The sequence below is a fragment of the Caretta caretta genome, chromosome 3 (genome assembly GCF_965140235.1).
Source record: "Caretta caretta isolate rCarCar2 chromosome 3, rCarCar1.hap1, whole genome shotgun sequence".
Taxonomy (NCBI): domain Eukaryota; kingdom Metazoa; phylum Chordata; order Testudines; family Cheloniidae; genus Caretta; species Caretta caretta.
In genome coordinates this window covers 37518264-37541468 of record NC_134208.1, presented here as the reverse complement: position 1 = coordinate 37541468, position 23205 = coordinate 37518264, and the positions used below count along the sequence as shown (strand labels likewise).

Below are 23205 nucleotides of genomic sequence, written 5' to 3'. Positions count from 1 at the left end.
TGGTGATTACTAGCTGCTGCTCCAAGTTGGAAACAATCAGGGGAAGGCAGGTCACACTGGAACGTTAGGCCAGGAACAGGGAAGAATTAGCATAATGCCTGTAGTGTGCTAAAGTGGAGAGGCTGGGCCAAGGGTAGAAATAAGATTAAGAGGAAGAATGAAGCTGAGAGACTACTATGGGAATGGGAGGAGTTACTGGTCGCCAGAAAGGGAGAGTGAAGAGGAGGATGGAATGAGGAAGGACTACTGCCAGGCTAAGGAGAGAGTATAGGAATTTACTTGCCTCCATTCCTTCAGGAGAAAGAACAAAATATGAATAAAATCTGCTTCAGTGATCAAACAATTAAAGCAGAATTTACCCTCAATGCGTCAAAAATCACTGACTTTTCTAAAAACAACCTCAGCCAATGGAAATATTTCACCAGATTGTTTAGTGGTTTCAACAGAATAATACATATCAACTCACATCAGATATACGGCCTTTATAATTCACTTCTGAGTCATAGGTCTTCCGCTACAAGTGAGATTAATGTGTAATCTTGTTTTAGCTCATTTTTAATGCTCTAGTGCCTTATAAACCTTATGTTGGCTTTTTTTTTCCACTGGAGGAACAAAGGAAAACAGAGAGATACATAAATGTTCAGGGACACAGTAGAGATATCTCATCTCCTGTTCGACAGCTCCCGGGCTGTTAAGGAGGAGGAAAGTCTCAAGAGAGGAAAGCATCAAGATGGAGCAGAGGGAAACGATCCCATAGTTGGGACCCACCTTCCAGATGATGTCATGGTATCCACTTGTACTGAGGATACCCTTCTGAGGGTAATTATTAAGAAGAGACAGGCAATAATAGTAGGAGATTTGATTATTAGAAATATGGATAGTATGTGTATGGATAGTATGGATAGTATGTGTTTGTGATGACTGGGAGAGCTGCATAGTGAATTGCCTGCCGGGTAGGAAATCAGCGGATCTCTTGAGACATGTAGATAGCCTTATATGCAGTGCTGGGGAGGAGCCAGTGGTGAGGGAACATGCAGGTACCAGTGACACAGGGAAAGGGAGGAGAGAGGTCCTGAAGGTCAAATTTAGGTTTCTACGTAAGAGATTGAAGTCCAGGACCTCTATGGTAGCATTCCTACATCTACTATAAAGTGGATCCATAACTGGTTGAAAAAACATTCCCAGAGAGTAGTTATCAGTAGTACACAGTCAATCTTGAAGGGCATATCAAATGGCATCCTTCAGGGATCAGTTCTGGGTCCAGTTCTGTTCAATATCTTTATCAATGATTTAGATAATGGCATAAAGAATACACTTATAAAGTTTGTGGATGATACCAAGATGAGAGGGATTGCAAGTGCTTTGGAAGATAGGATTAAAATTCAAAATGATCTGGACAAACTGGAGAAATGGTCTAAAGTAAATAGGATGAAATTCAATAAGGACAAATGCAAAGTGTTAAGAAGGAACAATCAGTTGCACACATACAAAATGGGAGATGACTGCCTAGTACTGTGGAAAGGGACCTGGGGGTTATTGTGGATCACAAGCTAGATATGAATCAACAGGGGGAAACTGTTGCAAAAGAAAGCAAACAACATTCTGGGATGTATTAACAAGAGTGATGTAAGCAAGACACAAGAAGTAATTCCTCCACTCTTCATGTACTGATTAGTCCTCAACTGGAGTATTGTGTCCAGTTCTGGGCACCACATTTCAGGAAAGATGTGGACAAATGAGAGAAAGCCCAGAGAAGAGCAACAAAAATGATTAAAGGTCTAGAAAACATGACCTATGAGGGAAGATTGAAAAAATTGGGTTTGTTTAGTCTGGAGAAGAGAAGACTGAGTGGGGACATGATAATAGTTTTCAAGTACATAAAAGGTTGTTACAAGGAACAGGGAGGTAAATTGTTCTCATTAACTTCTGAGGATGGGCCAAGAAGCAATGGGCTTAAATTGCAACAAAGGTGGTTTAGGTTGGACATCAGGAAAGCTTCCTGTCAGGGTAGTTAAGCACTGGAATAAACTGCCTAGTTGTGGAATCTCTATCTTTGGATATTTTTAAGAGCAGGTTAGACAACTCCTGTCAGGGATGGTCTAGATCATGGGTTCTCAAATTGGTCATGACACCTCACGGGGTCGCGAGGTTATTATGTGAGGGCTTGGGAGCAGTCAGACTCCATCCAGAGGTGAAAGTAAGCCAGTACGCCCCTTTAAATAACCGCCGGAGCCCTGCCGCTGCTACTCCAGGGCTCCGGGGGCTATTTAAAGGACCGGGGCGGTAGAAGCAGGGGAGCCACAGGCCCTTTAAATAGCCCCCAGGGCCCTGGAGTAGCAGGGGCTCCAGGAGCTATTTAAAGCGCTGGGTCTCCAGCTGCCTCTGCTGCCCCAGTCCTTTAAATAGCCGCTGGAGCCACGCTGCTTCCCTTGGGCTCAGGCGGCTAATTAAAGGACTGGGGTGGTAGAAGCAGGGGAGCCGCAGGCCCTTTAAATAGCACCCAGAGCCCCGGGCTGCTGCTGCTACCCCAGTGGGGGGGTGGAGGAGGAGGTGAAGGGGGGGCACTTACCTTACAGGGTGGGCTGGGGCTGGCTCTGACCCCCCTCGGCCACACCCCTTCCGCCTTAGGCCTCGCCCCTTCTGGGGGCCAGAGCTGGCCCCAGCGTATCAGTAAGTCACTCGACTTACTTTCACCCCTGACTCCACCCCAAACCCCGCTTCGCCTCCAGCATTTATAATAGTGCTAAGTATTTTTTAAAGTGTTTAATTTATAAGGGGGGTTGCACTCAGAGGCTTACTGTGTGAAAGGGGTCACCAATACAAAAGTTTGAGAATCAATGGTCTAGATAATACTTAGTCCTGCCATGAGTTCAGAGGACTGGACTAGATGACCTCTCGAGGTATCTTCCAGTCCTATGATTCTGTGATACCCTTGAAATGCTTCCAGTTCCATACTCAAGGTCAGAAAGACAGGCGTAACTGCAAGGTCTCAAAGCGTGGATGAGATGGTGGTGTAGGGAGGAGGGATTAAGTTTATTAGGAACCGGGGAACCTTTGGGGGAAGGAGTGGTCTAAACAGAAGGGATGAGCTCTACATGAAACAAAATGAAACCAGATTGCTGCCACATAAAATTAAAAAGGTTGTAGAGGATTTTTTAAACTAAAAGCTGGGGAAAAGCCAACAAGTGTGGAGAAGTACACTGTTCAGGTAGAGATGACCTTTAGGGATGAATTTTTTAAAGGGAGAACTCAATATCCTAGTAAAAAGGATAGGAAAGAAGTTAATAAAGTATAGGTAGGTGCTCGTGAGAAACAATAAAATGAAATAGAGTCCCACTTGAAGGCAAGCAACTGAATATTGACAAAATATACAAGTGCTTCTGTACAAATGCTAGAAGTGTAAATGCTAAAATAGGTGAACTAGAGTGCTTGGTATTAAATGAGAATATTGATATAATAGGCATCACGGAAACATGGTGGAATGAGAATAAACAATGGGATATGGTAATACCAGGGTATACAATATATAGGAATGATAGAGTAGGTTGCGCTGGTGGGGAAGTAGCACTATATGTGAAAGAAAGCATGGAGTCAAATAACGTAAAAATCTTACATGAAACAAATTGTACCACAGAAGCTCTATGAATAGAAATTCCATGCTTGAATAAAAAGAGTATTGCAGTAAGAATATATTCCTGACCACCTGACCAGGATGGTGACAGTGACTGTTAAATTCCAAAGATATTAAGAGAGGTTACAAAAGCAGAAAGCACAATAACAGTGGGTGATGTCAGCAATCCCCCTATTGACTGGGTACATGTCACCTCAGAATGGGATGCAGAGATAAAATATTCAGATACTAAAAATGACTGCTTCTTGGAGCAGCTAGTCCTGGAACCCGCAGACACAATTCTTGATTTAGTCCTAAGTGAAGCACAGGCTCTGGTTCATGATGTAACAATAGCTGAACTGCTTGGTAATAGTGATCATAATGTAATTCAATGTAATATCCTTGTAGGAGGTCAAATAGCAGAAAAACCTGCCACAGTAACATTTAACTTTAAAATGGGGCCCTATACAAGAATGAGGATGCTTGTTAGATGGAAATTAAAAGGAGCTGTCTCAAGGATTAAATGCCTGTAAACAGCATGGGAACTATTTAAAAATACCACAATAGACACTCAGACTAAATGCATATCCCAAATCAGAAGACAATAAGATGATCAAAAGAATAACCATGGCTAAACTGCGCGATAGAGCCCATTGGAGGCAAAAAGGCATACTTTAAAATTTGGATGTCAAATCCTACTGAGGATAATAGGAAGGTGCACAGACTCTGGGAGCATAAGAGTAAAAGTATAATAAGGCAGGCCAAGAAAGAATCTGAGAAGAAACTTGCTAAAGATACAAAAACTAACAGTAACATATTTTTAAAGTAAATTAGAAGTTGAAACTCTGCCAAATAGGAAGTGGGCTCAGTAGGTGACCAAGGTGTTAAAAGAGCACTCAAGGAAGATAAAACAACCACAGAGAAGCTAAATTAATTCTTTGCATCTGACTTCACTGCAGAGGATGAGAGATCCTCATCAGAGCTGTCCTTTTAAGGTGACAAATCTGAAGTATGGTCCCACATTGATGTATCAATGGAGGAAGTTTCAGAACAAACTGATAAATTAAATAGTAAGAAGTCACCAGGATCAGATGATATTCACCCAGGAGTACTGATGGAACTCAAATATGAAATTGCAGAATTACTAATGGTAGTATGTATCCTATTGCTGAAACAAGCCTCTATACCAGATGATACAGTGGTCAGACAGCTTTTTTCAAACCAAAGTAATGTTTAATCTGAATAGGAGGAACAAAGCCTGAGACAAGCTATATGCATATCTGTTTCACCCAAGGCTCACCATCTCCTAGAAGTTTTGGAAGACCCAGTTGCTTCAGACCCATCCATGCCACAGGACCTGTCTGTTTGTCTGTGTCAGTCTGCTCCTCATGAGCTGCTCTGAACAACTGCCTTGCCCTCCTTTTGAGAGTCATTAAACCATTTCATTTCTTTCGATCTGTCTGTTCCCAGCCTTAGCAAAACAGCTGTGTAACTTTGCCAGGGCCTGCAAATAACATCTTCACAGCTAATAACTCAGGTATTTGTTCCTTAACCTCCTGACTTATTTACAAAGAGGTGTCTTATTTGGATTCATTGTGTTAACTTCTTGCTTGTTTCCTGTCAGCTCTGCTATTAACTAACCCTACCCGTGTTTATGGTCCATATTCTAAAATAGTCAGAAATAAACGTTTCCCAGGACCCCGTCACATTCAGGTTTAATAAATTAATACAGACCAGCCCCTTGTCCTCCACAGAGAGAAAACAGTGGATGATGACCACTACTCCTCCCCAGTGAAGCCACACAGTTCACAGATCAACTAGTCATTCCCCTGCTGTTCCGCCAGTCTGCGCACAAATTCCTCACCCAGCACTACTGTGATGAATCCCCCATTGCACTTCTACATCATGTGGAGCCTTCTGTGACAGGACTGGAAGATGCTGGATTTCATTCCATGAGCCAAGCTCTGCCTGACTTATACCCCATGGAACTCCACTGTTCTCAATGACATTACAGGGTATATTATTCAAGGCTAATTATTTTCCCTCTGTGTTTAGCAATAACTTATAATGGGCATGAACATTAGCTCACAAGACTAATGTAAGGTAAGCACATATTTTTTAAATATCTTGCTTTCCAAAAGGGAAAATATATTTAATTTGCTCAACTCAGATAGATTGTAAACAGCTTAGGCAACCTCGTCCCTCTTAAAGGGATTTTTACACATACATGATCACGTTTCAAATGGGTGAATTCTGATTTGATGTATTTCGAACAAGACAGTCACAATGAAATTGAGGTGCTGAACACACACAAGGGAAAGGACCCAAGGGCCCTTAAAATAGCATCTTTGCATGCACCTCTCTTATAATGTATTAGAGTAGCTACGCTGCTCCTGAGTCCACGTCTCTCTCAAGCTAGTGCACGCCAATCCATAGTGCTGACATTGTCGGAGTGGAATGCTGTTTCAAATTAAGCTCGGTTGTAAAATCCTTTCACACCAGATTTGTGGGCTCTAGAGTCTCTGACAACTTGTTCAAGAATCAAATTGTCAAAACACACCACAGTGACCTATTTACATTTTGCAAAAGAAAAGTTTACTTCATGTGCCCTCACTGGTCTGGATTGCAGCCCAGAATGTGATAACAGCACCTCCATGAGGTAAGTAAACATACCAGTTCACAGAAGGGTAAACTGAGACACAGAGAGGGTAAGGCCAACCTTTTTTTAGGCATCTCAGTCCATACACAGACACCTATATAAGTACCCTGATATTACAGAGGTGCTGAGTATTTGTCTCTCCCTGAAGTTAATGGGAGATGCGGGTGCTCAACCCCTCTGCAAATCAGGCTGCTTATACAGATGAATTTAGGTGCCTAACTTTAGGCACCCAAGTTTGCAAAGGTAGGCCTAAGTACCTAGGTAACAAGTCACACAGCAAGTCAGTGGCAGATTTGGAGTTTTTATAATTGAACATTTATTTTTGGAAGTTCCTTCGATATACGAAAGGAATCATGATCTCCTCCTGAAAGACCTTATAGCTAAATACAGAACTCAGGAATCTTGAGTCCCTGCTTAAACCACTAGAAAGGTGGCTTCCCACAGAGTAAAAAAAGACAAAATTAAATTAAAACAGAAACATGCCATGGCAAGAGGTTGTACTGCATATCAGGGTTATCTAACTTAAGGAGTACTTTTGAGGGGAAAATATAGACTGTAGTTACTCACCTACGATGGGTAAGAAAACTACCACTGACATGTCCCGAGCCATCACATCCTGGAGTTGGACATGACATACCTTCCGTCTTCACTGATTTCCAAGAGAACTGTGAGCCATTTAAGTACCCATCCTTTTGCCTTTTGGCAGCTAGAGGGCACCCTGATGCACTGCGATGGGATGCATACTTTCCAGTTATATGACCCTGACCATCACAACCAGGAACTGGACATCTGGATAGCAGATAGATGAGATAAACTTTATTGTCTTGCCATCATATACCTGGTAGCCTCTACAACAAAGTCAAAATAAACCTGACATGAAAAGAAAAGAACAATCATGCTCTATGGACTTAAAAAAAAAAATCACCAAAGATACCCCAATGGAATAGTCAAACATGTGAAGCTAGAAGAACTTTGTTAACCAAAAAAAGATTTTCAGCTCTCTGGCTGATAAAAAATAACCATGCTAATCAATGGCAAAGTCCTAGGCTTTCCACTTACACTGCATATTGGAGAGAAAGTAGCAGGGTACATGTTTTAAATGAAGGTGTCTATTATGGTAAATTGCACACTGGGTTTAAAGTGACAGTTACTGAGCTTCAGTGACTGAATAGTGAAATTTAAAAACTCAAAATTTTTAAAATCCCACTTAGCATAGTTCTATGTGCATTTGAAGAATGTGTATGAAATTTAAAGGTGATTTACTTTAAAATTATGGTAATGTTATAAAGACTTAGATCTCAATCAAACCTTTGCCATAGTTAGTACTTCAAAGGGCCATTGTCAGATTAAAAATCACGGGCCAAAGCTTCCGAGATTTTAAGCACCGACAGTGCCTATTGGGGCAAACCGTGAAATGTGGTAGTGCTCATTGGCTGACTGGCTATTAGAAGCTATTAAATCTCACAGGATTGGGCCCAGAGAGATCAATGAAAGGAGTTTTGTGTGCTCATCAGGTGCTCACTGTTGCTCGAGATTTCCCCCCATAATATTTAGCCCCATTTATTTTTAAGAAACAAATGTTGTTACCTGTGTCAGTAGGAGCAGTTTAGAGTATTAAACACTGAATGTACTTTTCAGCATGTTGCTGCTTGATTAAATTTTACAATTTGTGCAGCTTGGACAGTCAGAGTAGTCCGTTTCATTGTCTGGTTATCTTACACTAAAACAATGCTGCAATGTTTGGGGTCTGATCCTGAAAGGTGCTGAGCAGCCTCCACACTGACTGACATCAACGGGAGCAGAGGTCATTCCACGTCTCACAAGGAGAAACACGGGCCAAAATTTTCAAACTTGGGTGCCTAAAGTTAGGCAATTGCTTCAATTTGCAGGCACCCAAATCACTGGCCTGATTTTCAGAGGTGATCATTCCCAACTCCTGTTGACTTCTGAATCCCTTTAAATACTTTGTGTGTCAGATGTAGCTTGTCTATAGTGTTTATTTACTGTGTTAACAGAACAAGGCTGTGGAGAGCTTGAAGTTTTTTTATTTTTTATTTTCACTTTAAAAAAATACAGTTTTTCAAACTTTCCAAATACACGGGATCAGATCCTCAGCTGGTGTAAATAAGCATGGCTCTTCACCTGAAGTCAAGTCACTGAAGTCAATGGATTTATATCAGTGGAGGATTCAGCCTTTAATAGTCAGAGAACAATTGAATTTGTTTTAAGCAAACCAGATATGACCTTTCCATTGATTTAAAAACAACTAACTGTGGTCTTTAGTTAAGCGTATCTTTGTTCTTGAATTACTATGACAAATATGATAAAGTTCATATTTTAGAAAATCAGGCTGCCGATATACCTGCTCTCATAATACACACAAAGGTTATTTGACTAGATTTGTACTTACCTAATTGGCTCTTGGTCTTCTTTGTCTTCCTTGCTTTGTGCTATCCTGATTCCACTTTTCTTTGCTCGTGGACAACCTGAGAGACTGAGTGAAAGAACAAGTTTTTAAAAGTAATTCCTCATTCCTGACTATAATTCATAAGGGTTCTACAAAAGGACATTCTTTGCACATGAAATACTACAGGCTAGATAATACGGTCTTGTTTTCAACAGTTATAGCTCTGATGATTTACAGAAGAAAGACAGCTGGCAATAAAAAACCACAAGGGGGAGCCAAGTATCTCAGATTCCGACTGAAGGCTGGGACTGGGAGTACTTTGCACACCACACACACAGCCCCTAAGGAGAGAGAAAGCAGCTTTTCAAATCTCTGTCTAATGATCCGTCCAGCTGACTCAGCAGAAGCAGTGATAGGCTTCAGAAGGAGTCGGATCCAGTGTTTTATGACCGAAAGATAGCATGTCCTGTGTGTGCTTGAGATGTAAATAAGGAGTAAAAGCAAAAAAGATCTCTGTATCTTTTTTTCTGGGGGGAGGGGGGGGAGATAGAAGATCTTTTAGGGGATATATGAAGACAGTTAAATTTTCTAAAATTTTCCTGCGGAACATGCATTCAGGAATTTGTTAAAGAATCATCGATAATAATATTGCACAGATTACAAAGCTGTGCAATGACTTCCTGGAAAAAAATAATGTAAGCCAAGGGAAAATCTAATAAAGCTAGCTAGCAAGCTAGGTAAAAGTACTATGTATTAGACACTGAAAATGTATTCAGCACTATACAAGATGCAAAGAACTAGACCTTTGTATCCAAAGAACTTCCAGTCTGAGTTCTTCTTTACTACATAAGGTATAGTTATATAAACTCTTTAGCAAGCTTTTCAGCAACTGAGTAAGTTTGTAAAAATTGGGCACATTGGGCTAACCAGTCAGAGCTGAAGGAAAGTTACTTTTACCAGTTGCTATGAGTGTCAGTGACACAAATGTGTACATCTGAAAAAAACTATGCTTAATCTTTAACTCAAACGTTATTTTCACCTTCTCATATGGATGTGGAAGCTGGAAATCCATCAAAGGAACAGATAGATGTCTAATTGCCTTTAAAAGCAAGTGCTTCGGGAAAACACTAGGTATTAAATGAAATGAACTTACAACAAGTGCCAGGATTTGTCAGAAAGTTCAATAACTCTTCAGGGCTGGCCTACCATGAAGCGAACTGAGGCAGCCGCCTCAGGTGCCAGACTGTTGAGGGGCGCCACTAGGACCCAGAGTGTAGACAATTGTGTCTGCTACTGGTGCATATGTATTCTCTCCGCTCTAGATGCACAGAGATGGTGGAGTGCTGTGCTGGAGGAAGGAGGTCACAAGAGACATAACAGGCAGGCAGGAGAAAAGGTGAGATGGAACAACAGAAAGCAGGAGCTGCAGGGGGAGAGAGGAGGAGGAGCCTCTTAAGTACCTCTCTAGCACCCCCAGGAGCCTGGACTGATTAACACCAGCTTCTCAGGGAGCTTCCTGTTTCCTGCTGCTTCCCTGAACCCACTTGAGGAGAACAGGCAGTCAACTGAAGTAGTAGGAGCCAGTTAGGCCCTTAAAAGCTGATATCTCCCCTCACTCAGGCCCTGCTACCAGCTTATTGTCCCCTTATAAGCTACCTGCTTATTTGTCCCCTTCAACTGAGTGTTGAGAGCCACTATAGCTGGCACAGAACAGCAGTCATGAGTGAAAGAAGAAAACACCCTTCTGGGGTAACATTCAGAAGAAGAAAGAAAGCAAAGGAAGCTTTTCTATCTAAGCAGGAAGGAGCTCTCCTGAGATACATAGACACAAATATTCACGGTAAGCCTTCCGGCCCTAGTGAAGATGTGAGTGGTGAGGAGATGCCTGATCTTCCAGTTCGTCAGAGTGCAGGTGACCTGGCAGCTACTGTAGCATCCATATCTCCATCTCAAATGGATGTAACCATGCACATTCTTGAAAAAAAGTCTAGATCAGAGAAGAGTGTGGTGGAGGCACAAGAAACAGCTGCTGCTGAGTTTAGTTCCTTAAGTCTAGATGATCCAGGATGTGGACTCACTTGAACAGTAGCCTGAGGGACTTCCTTGTACTGCATGGACCACACCAGGTGAAAAACTTCATGTTCCCCAAAGACAATGAAAATAGAAGTTTCCATCCAACATATTATTGGCGTGAAATCCCCAATGGTGACAAAGTGGAGAGGCCATGGCTTATGTACTCAAAAACCCAGAATGCTGCATACTGTTTTTGTTGCAAACTCTTCCAGTCTAATGTTCGACCCACATTGGGTTCTACAGGAACAAAGGACTGGAAAAATCTGGCTAGAAATCTGGTATGCCATGAGAAGGCAGCAAATCACCAGAGAGCATTCCATAGGTGGAATGTGAGCTTGAGATGCGACTAAGGTTAAAGGCCACCATAGATGATCAGCATCAAGAGAAAATTGCATCAGAGTCTCTTTACTGGCAAAATGTTCTGAAAAAGCTCATTGCCATTGTGAGAATGCTTGCTACTCAAAACCTAGCACTGCATGGCACTTCAGATCAGTTACACGCAAACAATGGAAACTTCCTTAAAATTGTGGAGCTGATGACTGAGTTTGATGCTGTACTCCAGGAGCATCTAAGAAGAATCACCACCCAAGAAATGTACACACACCACTACCTTCTATGATCTATGACCTTGGAAAAACAATTCAAAATGAGATCATACAGTTACTGACAACAAAAGTCAAACAGAAGATTGTGGCAGATCTGAAGTCAGCAAGATATTACTCTGTTATTCTGGACTGCACACCTGACACCAGCCACACGGAACAAATGACTTTAATGGTGCGTTTTGTAACAACAACAGAGCATAGCGAAAATGTCCCTGCAATGGTGACTGTCAGAGAGCACTTTCTAGAATTTATTGACATTGATGATACTACAGGAGCTGGTATGACAAATGTGCTTCTTAAAAAGCTGGAAGATACGGGAACTGCGAAAGCTGACATGAGAGGTCAGGGCTACGATAATGGTGCCAACATAAGAGGAAAGAACAGAGGAGTGTAGACATGGATCCAAGAGTTAAACCCTCGAGCTTTTTTTGTCCCATGCAGTTCTCATTCATTGAACTGGGTGGTCAGTGATGCAGCATCAGTTTCTAGTGAGGCTGCTGAATTTTTTAATGTATTTCAAAGCATATATGTATTTTTCTCTCCATCAACTCATCGATGGCAAATTTTGAAGCAACATCTGAGAACATCCTCTCTGACACTGAAACCACTGAGTGCCACACGATGGGAAAGTCAAGTGGAGGCGATAAAGCCTATCAAACACCAAATTGGGAAGAGAGATGATGCCATAGTTGCCATTATGGAGGATAATGCTACGACAGGAACTTTTCATGGGAGAACAGTGGCAGAGGGAAATGGAATCACCAGAATCATATATAACTTCAAATTTCTGTGTGGCTTAGTGTTGTGGCATGACATACTGTTTGAAATAAACGTTGTAAGCAAGAGACTCCAAGGTGTTGACCTTGATATATCTGGAGCAATGGAACAACTGGACAAATCAAAGTCATACCTACAGTCTCACCGGTCAGATGAGGGATTTCAAAATGTTCTGAAGAGTGCACAAGAGTTGGCAGAGGAACTTCACACTGAAGCTATTTTCCTACGCATTCAAGAATACAAGAGTCACCGAAGAAGACGACATTTTGATTATGAGGCACGGGATAATCCCATAAGACCCCAAACAACAATTCAAAGTTGAGTTCTTTAACCAGGTGCTAGATTGTGCAATACAGTCAGTTGAAAAACGTTTCATGCAGCTCAAAAACCCAGCAGTATATTTGGGATGTTGTAGGATATTCCAAAACTCCTCACTATACCTGAAGAAGACCTACACCAGCAATGCGGGGCACTAGAGACAGTGTTGACACATGATGACATGCGCAATATTGATGCGAGTGATTTAGGTGATGAACTGAAAGCCCTTTCAAGATACATTTCAGCAAGATCAACTCCAAAAGCTGTTCTGGAATATATGTGCACAAATAAGATGACCACACTCTTTCCAAATGCTTTTGCTGCTCTGCGCATACTTCTAACACCTCCTGTAACAGTTGTCAGTGGAGAATGCAGCTTTTCCAAGCTGAAGTTAATAAAAACACATCTACCCTCCACAATGACATAGGAGAGGCTGGTCGGCCTTTCAACCATCTCAGTAAAGCATGAGCTGGTCCTGACTGTGGACCTTCAGGAAGCAGTTCAAATCTTTGCAACCAAGAAGGCATGGAAAGCACCACTTCGATTATGCAAACAGATAAAAATGCCAGTGTTTACTATGCAGACAAGAAAAGTTACATTTGCTGTTCCAGGCATTTGAAAGTTAAGTGTTACTTAAAAATTTTGAACAAGGCATTTTAAGTTGTTAGTTCTCCTTTATTGCGGTAGGTAGCAGAGCAGTACCATGAGAGGAGTAGAACAGGAAGAAGGCAGAATTGAGACCGTTATAAGTTTTGGCCCAAGCGAGGGGCCATGGGGGCATCATTTGAGCTCCCCGCCTTAGGCGCCAAAATGTTATGGGCTGGCTCTGTCTCTTTATCTCCAGAAAAGAAGATGGAAATATCTGGGACATATGTTAAGAATGAAGCCAGAGCATCTGCCATGGTAGGCATGCCATTGGGCAGGTGGAGGAACATGTAAAAGGGGCTGACCTAAAGAATCCCTCCGTCAAACAGTATTTAGGGGGGCAAATTTTATGGGAATAAACAACATATAGGATATGTAAAGACTGGCCCAGGATAGACAGTGACAACGGAACCTTGTTTGTGCCCTAAGTGACATCTGATGGCACAGGAAGGATTCAGATGGCTTTGTTTACTGCTGACCTCACATATTCTGCATCCACTTTTACCAACTACCAAAAATTTCTTGGATACCTGGTTTTCCAGGGGATTTTCACTTGTCAGGCATCCATTTCTTGCATACAACTGACATAATTACGACAAGCATCACAACACGCATACACCCAGATACCTGACTTTGGTAATTAGGACCAGAACATTGGCCCTTCAGCTGCAAGGACAGAGGCCTCTAGCATGAGTTGAAGGAAATCTCCCTTATCTAACACTAGTAGTGTTATTCCCGTTATTCACACTGTGGGCCAGCCACTAGAGTCCAACACAGTCGTACATAAAATCAGTACATTACCTATATTTAGTCACTCATCCTATCAGCTGTTAGCTGCTTGCTCTTTATTTGACAATCATAAACCTCTCTCTAAACTTCTGTTACAGGTGATTCTTTTAAATCCTTTTCTGTACATGAAATCGCTTCTGGATGTCCTGCACCCCTGGAATTCCTCACCTTTTGTCCCCTCTGACCAAGTTCTCCATCACCGTCAACAATCTCACTGTTTTCTCTGTCCCACAGATATGACGGAGCAACTACTGACAATACAACACTAACATGTATGAATTCTTTAGACAGATATTTAGGAGATAATTTTAACAAGTTTAGGACATGTTTAAACATTCATCGGGCTTGTTGTTCTTTAAATTACTCCTATATAATACTAATTTGAGCTCCAATCAGATATCCTTAAAAGGTAAAATCCTGGCTCCACTGAAGTCAATGGGAGTTTTGTTACTGACTTCAATGGAGCAAGGATTTTCAAAAAAATAAAGAAAGAAAGATTACTGAAAAAAATTGATTTTTTTGTAAAAGTTTGCATTTAGTTAAAAAGCTATTTTCCAGTCCCTTCCCCGCCCTCCCCCCAAATATTTCGACAAGAATTTTTCTACTAGCTCGAACAGCAGGTATCAAGAATGTCGTCATAATTCTCATCAATTTCAGATGCCAACGAAGGGCCAAATTCTGCTCTTTGGTGTAAAGCTAGAGTTACTTCACTGACCTGAGTGGAGTAATTCAGCCTTAACTACAATTATAGCTCAGAGAAGAATTTTGCCAGAAGTTCGGGTTCAATTTGTTTTTTCAGAATTATCTAGGTTGCCGGTTATATGGTATTGTTATTTATTATGTATACTGCAATAGCACCCATGCTGATGGTGACCCCATTGTGCTGAGCACTATACAAACATATGTCACGTTTTTCCTACGTCTTGGCTTCTGTTTGCTGAAGAGAGACTACTACTTTCCTTTTCAAGAAAAGTTCTGAATGTTCCAACTTGTGTGGAAGAAGTAACCCATCAATGATACTGATGCTGATCATGTGTGTGACAAATCCTGTCTCTTGTTGTATCTGAAAGCTGGACTGTTAGAGGAACTGCCTAGGAAAGCAAAATACTTTATACTAGATATACAGCTATGTGCGCTTGTGAAATTCGTGTGCGGCTTTCATCACAAAATCAGAATGAACCGTTTATGCCTTGATTCATGATTCAATACCTTTTTTTGGCACTATAATATGTTAGTAAATTCGAAGACCTTTCAGGTTCTTTAGTACCTTTTTAAATACATAGTTCTGGGTGTATGATTTATTTATTTTTCCTTTGAGAGCAGATTCATTAAGAAAACACATGACAAATATGAGCCTTTGTTTTAATTTTTTATCCTATTAAAACCAAAAGCTATTACAGAGTATACATATTTATTTCATTTTTTCATGTCAAACTAACTCCTCATAAAATAAACACAGGATGACAGGCCAAATTCAGCCCTGATGTATGCAAGTTTAACTTCAACATCTTCAAGGGCCCTGAATGGCTTCATTGGCTAAAATGGAGTTGCACAGGGTTAAACCAGGGCTACATTTGTCTTCAAATTCAGGAGTTTGTTATACAGCAGCTATCTGCAACACAAATGATACCCAGACCTGAAGAAGAGCTCTATGGAACCTCAAGAGCTTGTCCAATTGTTGGTTCAATAAAAGATTCTACTTCTCCCACCTTGTCATCCAGACATTTTGGCAGTCAGTTAAGATAGCACTATGTCATTGAAATGTTCTTGTACAAAAAGGGTTTCACATCATTGTATCAGGTATAGTCTAAAAAGAAGTGTTACTTAATGAGATCTAAACAGGAGGAAAGTAGTGCTAATTTTCCAGGAGAGAATCAGAAATACTGGTTATAGACATACTAAAAGTCCATGATATATAACCATTCTTACAGGTTACCAGTTCATTAATTCTTTTATCAATATACTTTCACTAGTCAGTAGTAAGGGTCTTGGGCAGCTCATAGGCTGTGATCTCAAAAATGAAGAATGATGTGCGAGATGAGAAACCTCCAATGAAAAACAAGGTGGTTGTGGGAAATGGAGACTCAGAGTAGATAGGATGTCTCCCTCTGAGTGCAATGCCAGCACTCCAGCCTGGTGCTCAGGATATGGTGCTGGTAGTGCTTTCTTCCACAAGATACAAAACCAAGGTCCTGGAGCCTGGTGGTCACTGAAGACCCCATGGTCCTTTTCAAAGGAGTAGGTGTGTTAATCCTAATGACTGGACAAATTCCAGATCAAGTAAGTACATTATATTATTTATTTTGAGTCCCTTTGGGTGCTGGGACTCTATGAAAATTAAGGAAAATATTGTCAAATGCACCTATCTAATATAAATTAGGAAAACAGAACAGGTTAGAAACACAAAGCACTGGATAAATCCCAGTAGCACTGTAAAGCACCTATTTCCTTCCTCCAGGTACACCATAAAGTATTGGATTACCTCCCACACATAGCATAAAATTCCAGATTAATCCCAGGACTCTTGTAAATGTGTCCAATTGTAAGCCAAATGTAAACACTGAAGAAGTGTGTTTAAAGGAGAGATTTAAGTGAAGGTGGCTGTTGGAAGCGCAAGGAAAGGGAAGTAGTTTCAAGACCCAGAGGCAGCAGGTATGACAGCACTAAAATGGGAGCAGATTGGTCCAGGCTGAGTGGGATGCTGAATGCACAGCAGCTTGTCTGGTAAATGGATTGCATTTTATCTAGCCAGACCATTTGCCAGTTAATCCTCTTCTGCTCCTTCAAAGAGCAGATGGCTGCCTGCTGGTAGCAGAAAGCTGGGATGGGTCTATCCCCAAACCAGAACAGAAGTGTCCCTTAAAAAAGTAGACCAGAATCATTAACACCCCAGTCCTGCCCAGGACTCTGACTGTCTAGTCCTTGTTAAACGGGGCAGGGAGATGGTGGGCTGTGGTCTCAGCCTTTCCTCTGTTCTTGCCAGCAGGTGTGTGGCCTTGTGCAACTCACCATGTGTTTACCATGCTGTAAACAGAGTTGCCTAGAACAGCTAGGGCACAGGGACACTTCGCTGTTACAGACTCACACCTGTATGATTTTTTCTCCCTCATGCAACTTCCTAAACAATGCCAATATTGTTCACTGTTGGCGATGTTCACTCAGGCCTTGAGGGCTGCTAACGGCCTTCATTCAGTAGAATCACAGTGATTTAATCAGGAAGGGTGGGGGGTAGTAGAAGAGGCACATGGGATGACTGCTATTGTAATAACTGGGCCTACACACTTACCATTATTGTGAACTCAGCTGTGAAATGTGACTGAAAGTTTATAAAATGTCACAATAACCTATAGCAACAAACGTTGAATTAGTTAAAAAAAAAAAAGGTCTCCTGATATAACTCAAGGGCCAGGTTGAGATCATGCTTGATACACAAGAAAAGGATGGAACAAGAAATCCGTGAACCAAAATCAGTGAGTTGGAAACTAGGCCTAATTCAGGGGCAAAATAAGGAGAGGATGGTCTATTCCAACCATCACTTCCTTATGGGGTCCTAAAAAAAAAGAGTTTGAGGAAAATGCCAACAAACTGCAATTCTGCCTGACTGAAAAGCGAGAGAAGGGTAATGAGTGAGCTTCACCATTATGGCTGCCACTTTCACCATCTTCTGGGACCCCTGACCTTCTTCATCCTAATCCTGAAATATATCCTGACCAGACCGGGCCAGAGAGAGTAAGCCAGATGACATTGCCACCTCCACCAGCTTTAGCTAAGTCCCAAATATCACCTTGGATGTGAGACTTTGTACTCCTCCTCCCCACATGTGTCCTTTCCCTTCCCTACCTTATTTCTTCTTTTTCCTCTCTCTCTTCTTTCTCCTTCTGTCTAATAAAGTCTGGCTTAGCTGGCCAAGACTACATATATTGCTCTTGGCCTGTGACCAGAGAGGACAACTAAATGCAGTGCCCAAACAGCCCAATGCTGGTACAAGTTTGCCAGGTCTCGGAGTGGCTGATAAGGCCATGTGCTGCGCCTGTCTTTTTCCAGCAGTGAGGTTGCAAGTGAGAGTCAAGACCAGAGAGAGATGCTGCATTTTCTATCTTTGCTGTTCTTTTCTTTCTCCTGTTGTGTGTGTTTGTCTTAAAGGAAACAGGATCGGACTTTAACAACAATAACAACAGCTCTAGCCCATTGGAACTAACTTCTATTTTCTTCAAAAGGACAGTTGCCTCCATCTCTGATATCTCCTAAAAGACTGTTAAACAAGGGAGGTTTTCCTTCTAACAACTCTTTCCAGCTAAAGAGAAAGGGAACAAGGATGTTGTTAAAATGAAAGCCTTATTTAATATTGTACTTTACATTTCAGATGCTTTAACTGTTTTTCATTCTCTTTTGTATCTTTATTTAAAGGTTAAAAGGATTTTTAATTATGTGTTTGTGTAACCCACACACCTTCTGGGTGGGGTGTTCTGTCCCATCTAGTGGCACCGAGATTACTTAAAGAGAGAGATAAAATGAGTCTGCTCTACATGCTGAGCTAACAGCCAGTCAGGTTTTAGCTCATGCGGTAGAGGCTCATGCACTAAGCTCCAGAGATCCCCGGTTCAATCCCGCTCGCCGACAAACCCTGAGGCATAACATTTGCACTAATCAGGCTGAGGTCTCTCTACCAGTGGCTCTCAACCAGGGGTACACGTACCCCTGTGGGTACGCAGAGGTCTTCTAGGGGGTACATCAACTTATCTAGATATTTGCCTAGTTTTACAACAGCCTATATAAAAAGCACTAGCAACGTCAGTACAAACTAATTTCAGAGGAACAGCCGTGTTAGTCTGTATTTGCAAAAAGAAAAGGAGTACTTGTGGCACCTTAGAGACTAACCAATTTATTTGAGCATGAGCTTTCGTGAGCTACAGCTCTACTGGCTTCATCAGATGAAGTGAGCTGTAGCTCACGAAAGCTCATGCTCAAATAAATTGGTTAGTCTCTAAGGTGCCACAAGTACTCCTTTTCTTAGTACAAACTAAAATTTTTATACAGATAAAATGAGAAAGTAAGCATTTTTTGAGTAATAGCATGCTGTGACACTTTTGTATTTTTATGTCTGATTTTGTAAGCAAGTGGTTTTTAAGTCAAGTGAAACTTGGGGTATGCAAAACAAATCAGATTCCTCAAAGGGGCACAGAAGTCTGGAAAGGTTGAGAACCACTGCTCTATACCAAACCCTGAATCTTGTTTGAGACTGTTTAATGTTGGACACTGACTGGGTTATATTAACACCTTTAACTCTTTGGGCTCTTTTATTCCCTCGACATTAATACAACAATGCACACACACAGAATGAGCTACAGCTCACAATAGCCCATTGTGGATAGGGGCTTGGTGGTGGGGTAGGGCTACTGGATTCAAATTTAAGCAGACCAAAGGCCACAAACACTTGAACAGAATTAACACAGGGATCATAGTCCTTATTTTCAGGGCTGGATTAAGTCACAGAAGCGAGGCAGAGTTGCCTTGTGCCTTTTCTGTGGGTTGAGGTATATTCTCTTCCCCCACAACCTCTTCATAGTCCCCTGAATTTCATTCAGTGTTATTAATTCCTTTCTTTTTTCTCAAACTGACTAGGTGACTTCTGAGACTGGCCACAAGACACTTGCTCTCACTTGTACCATGATGCAAAAGAACCTCAAAATTGCATTAGCAGATTCAGGAAGTTTGGGGGCAAGTGATTTGGCAGAGCGCCTTAATACCAATCTTCATACTAATCTGAATTTAAGAGCTCTTTGGTATTTACTGTTGTGTGTACATTACAACAGTGTTAACTGCGATGTGCCCTTCCCGTTATTTAGTTCTATATGATTTGAGCTCCTTTGCTCTCTGTATTGTTCTGATCTTCATTCCCCTGCCTCCGATTTAGGTTATCTGTGCTAATGAAACATTAAAAAACCATCTGATGCAACTCCCTTACCAAGCAGAGTTAGAGTTTTCCAACCTGCTGTTCAAGATCTTTAAAAAATGCTACTCTACATTTAGATTGTTTTGCTTTTTCCGTTAAAATCAAAAGGTCAGTAATAGAGCACCTAAGTGACACAGGTGCCTAAGACCCATTTTCAAAAGTGACTTAGACACATAGGAGTCTAAGGGCTTGTGCATACTTAAAATGCTACAGTGGCACAGCGGTACCATTACTGCTGTAGTGCTTCAGTGTAGTCACTACTGCTCCGGTATAGGTAATCCAGAGCCCTGAGAGGTGGTAGCTAGGTCGACAGAATAATTCTGTTTACACCACGGGTTAGGGCAGTTTAACTACGTCTCTTGGGGGGGGTGTGGATTTTTCACACCCCTGAGAGATGTAGCTATAACAATGTAAATTCCTAGTGAAGATCTGGCCTTTCTTATTGACTTTCAATGAGATTTAGACCCTAAATCCCTAAAAGCCAGATTTTTAAATGTACTTAGGCGCCAAAAGATGCAGCTAGGTCCCTAGTGGAATTTTTAAAAAGCAGCTAGACTTTTAAATCCTATAAGGCGCTTATCTGCATCATTAGGTGCCCACATACCTTTAAAATCTGGCCCTCGGTCACTTTTGAAAATGTGACTTAGGCTCCTAACTCACTTAGGTGATTTTAAACATTTTACACCTTGTCTTTTTTAAGGTAATCTTTATTTTTGAAATTAAATTATTTTTAAAGGGAATTTAATCATTATTGTGATTTAGTTGTCATTTGTCCTGAACCGAATGCGGTGGCAGATTCCTTCATGTCTGTGTTTCAATGATGTTTGGTTTTAAACTATTTTTCCCACTTACACCAGTTTTACACTGCTGTACCTCTACTGGCTTCAACAGAGTTCCTGCTGGTTTGCACCTATGTGAGCAGATAATCAGGCCCAATAGCATTAACTTTAATAGGAGCAGGAATTGGCTATCCTACTAACCCTGGGCCAGACATCATCAGGTACATTCCTGTTACTAAATATAAAGCAGCTTTTCTCACCTTACTGAGTTTCATACACATAATAGAGGTGGCACTAACTACTCAGCATCTACCACTCCCTAGTTACTATACTACCATAGTATCTCCTCTTCTGGGAATGGGAAGATACTATTGTTACATCGATCTATAAATGCAGCATTTCCCTCAGCACCTCATGCAAATGATAATAAAAGTTTAATCAGGCACAGGTGACAGATTCGTGCTCCCCGCACCCCAGGTCCCTTTCCCATTTTGTTATCCAATTGAAACATACATGACTTAAAGACCAAAAACTCTCTTTACATACCTTCGATGTGAAGCATAATTCCCAGTAATGTGCCCAGAGCCATCGCAACCAGGGGTGGGACACCTAAAATAAATTTAAAAAAATATTAAATGGAGTAATTTCCTTGGAAGAAAGAAAACCCATACATTAATTGCCCATCAAAAACTCCCTGCTTGGGATGTCGTTTCCACAGGTGCCAGCCAGGGAGACCCCTGCGGGCTTCTTTGGCTCTGCCTCCTCAGAGCTTAATCCCAAAGCAGAGGGTGGAAAAGCTCTCTTTACTCGCAAGCAGAAAGCTGTTTGCTTCCAGGTCACCTCCCCACTCAGACAGCATCTGGCCAACGCTGGCATTAGAAGATGAGCAAGGCATTTCCGCAGCTAATTAGCAGCAGCCAGCTGTCACCTCACCACAGCCACTGAATATTGAAACAGGTCAGGCCTGTGCTGTATTTCCATTTACTAAAACAAGGATAACTTTACATGTTGGCCATCCTGCTAGCAAGTATGGTTATTGCTGTAGCCCACTGCACGCAGTCTCATACGACCTGATCTCTTTTTACTAGAGGAAAAGCCTCTGAGAAAGGCCAGGAATGCAGGCAAGAGGGGAAAAAAGAATACTGCCCTCTTGTGGTCAAATTGCAATCTAACTAACAAACAAACTGGACAAAAGAGCCATTCATGTAATCATGTCCTGGAGAATTTCTAATGACTGTACAGTATTTTAATGAATATAGAAAAAGGTTCTACACAGAGAAGACAGGCATGTACGCTACAGAATAAATTAAATTAGAAAGTTTAATTAAAATAAACCGTGTGTATTTGAACTTCTGGACTTGATCTCATAAGACATATTAACTACTACAACAAGTGTAATGAATTAAAAGAAGAGAAGCGAAACTACTTTATGTAATACAATCAGACAAATACTATACATTTCCAAGACACACTAAGTTTGTGCATTTCTGGACTTCTAACTGTTCTTTAAGAATTCAATTCGGGAAAGCATCACTATTCAGGCAAGTGTTGAAGCATTGTTTAAGACTCAGTGTGCTTAAGTCTGATCTCCCCAGTTAAGCACATGCTTAAGTGCTTTCCTGAATGGAGGCCTAAACTCATACAGATAAGCCCTTTCTCACAAAGGTTTCTGGGGAAATCTAAAACCTTCATAAACTCAAATATTCAAATAACCAGGAACTTCAGTGTTCTGGAACTCCTATGCTCCGTAAGGCTGAAATTAAATTTCTGTGGAGCTCAAAATCACCTCCGTCTGTTGTGGAGCATCATAGGACTGAAGGTTCAAGGGTATTTGGCACAATCCACAGGGACACAAATTAAATTAGAGCTTCTATTAACTGGAGTTGGGATACACTCTGCACCTGGCAGTGAATTAACTGACTGTGATAGTGATGAACAGGCAAGCAACGAGAGATGATACAACCAGAAATAAAACAAGTGGCCAGCAGAAGGATTTTGTTTTTGATGGACTTTCAGGACACATTTACACAGGAACTGAAACAGAAATCACTAAAGAAGTTGTAAATCACACCTTTAGTTATTCTGATTCCAGTTTATGTGTAGAAAATAGAGTTTTAGATTAAAAGTGTCCAAGTTCAGTGTACTGTAATTGAAATTTAAATTAGTAAAAAATCAGCATACATAGAACAGGGAGTTCTTTTTCTGAAACAAGTGTCCATACACAGACTTGCAACAAAATAACAGGGTGAATTGCAACCACTTCAGTTGCTTTGGTTTCAGTTACTATTCAGATAAATTCTTCTATATTTTCTGAGCATTCCTCATAATAAACAAATGTATATTTTAGATATATTATTAATTCACATAATATTCCTGAAAACTATAACTAATTAAAGCATCCTTAATTTATCCATGAAGCAATTTCATGTAACGAGAACCAGTATTTGGCATACAACTGGATTTTTAAAAAAACTACTGTATTAATGGCAAAAAGTGAATACATAGCAAACATATTATACATTAAATGAAGCTCTTTTCCCCCTTCATAAATAAAGGGAAGAGAATGAAACTTTTCAAACTGATTCATCCT

General features: G+C 41.1%; 1 protein-coding gene across 21 annotated transcripts in view; it reads right to left on the bottom strand.

Moving 5' to 3' along the window:
• MYT1L (myelin transcription factor 1 like) overlaps positions 1 to 23205 on the bottom strand; it is a 384710-nt gene that overhangs the window by 20506 nt on the left and 340999 nt on the right. For all 21 annotated transcript variants that reach the window (XM_048845402.2, XM_048845392.2, XM_048845389.2 and 18 more), the window contains 3 exons: positions 21162 to 21224; positions 8680 to 8763; positions 6837 to 7058 (listed from right to left, as the gene is read on the bottom strand). In XM_048845402.2, coding sequence (XP_048701359.1) covers positions 6837 to 7058; positions 8680 to 8763; positions 21162 to 21224 — 369 coding nt within the window. The remainder of the gene's footprint in view (positions 1 to 6836; positions 7059 to 8679; positions 8764 to 21161; positions 21225 to 23205) is intronic.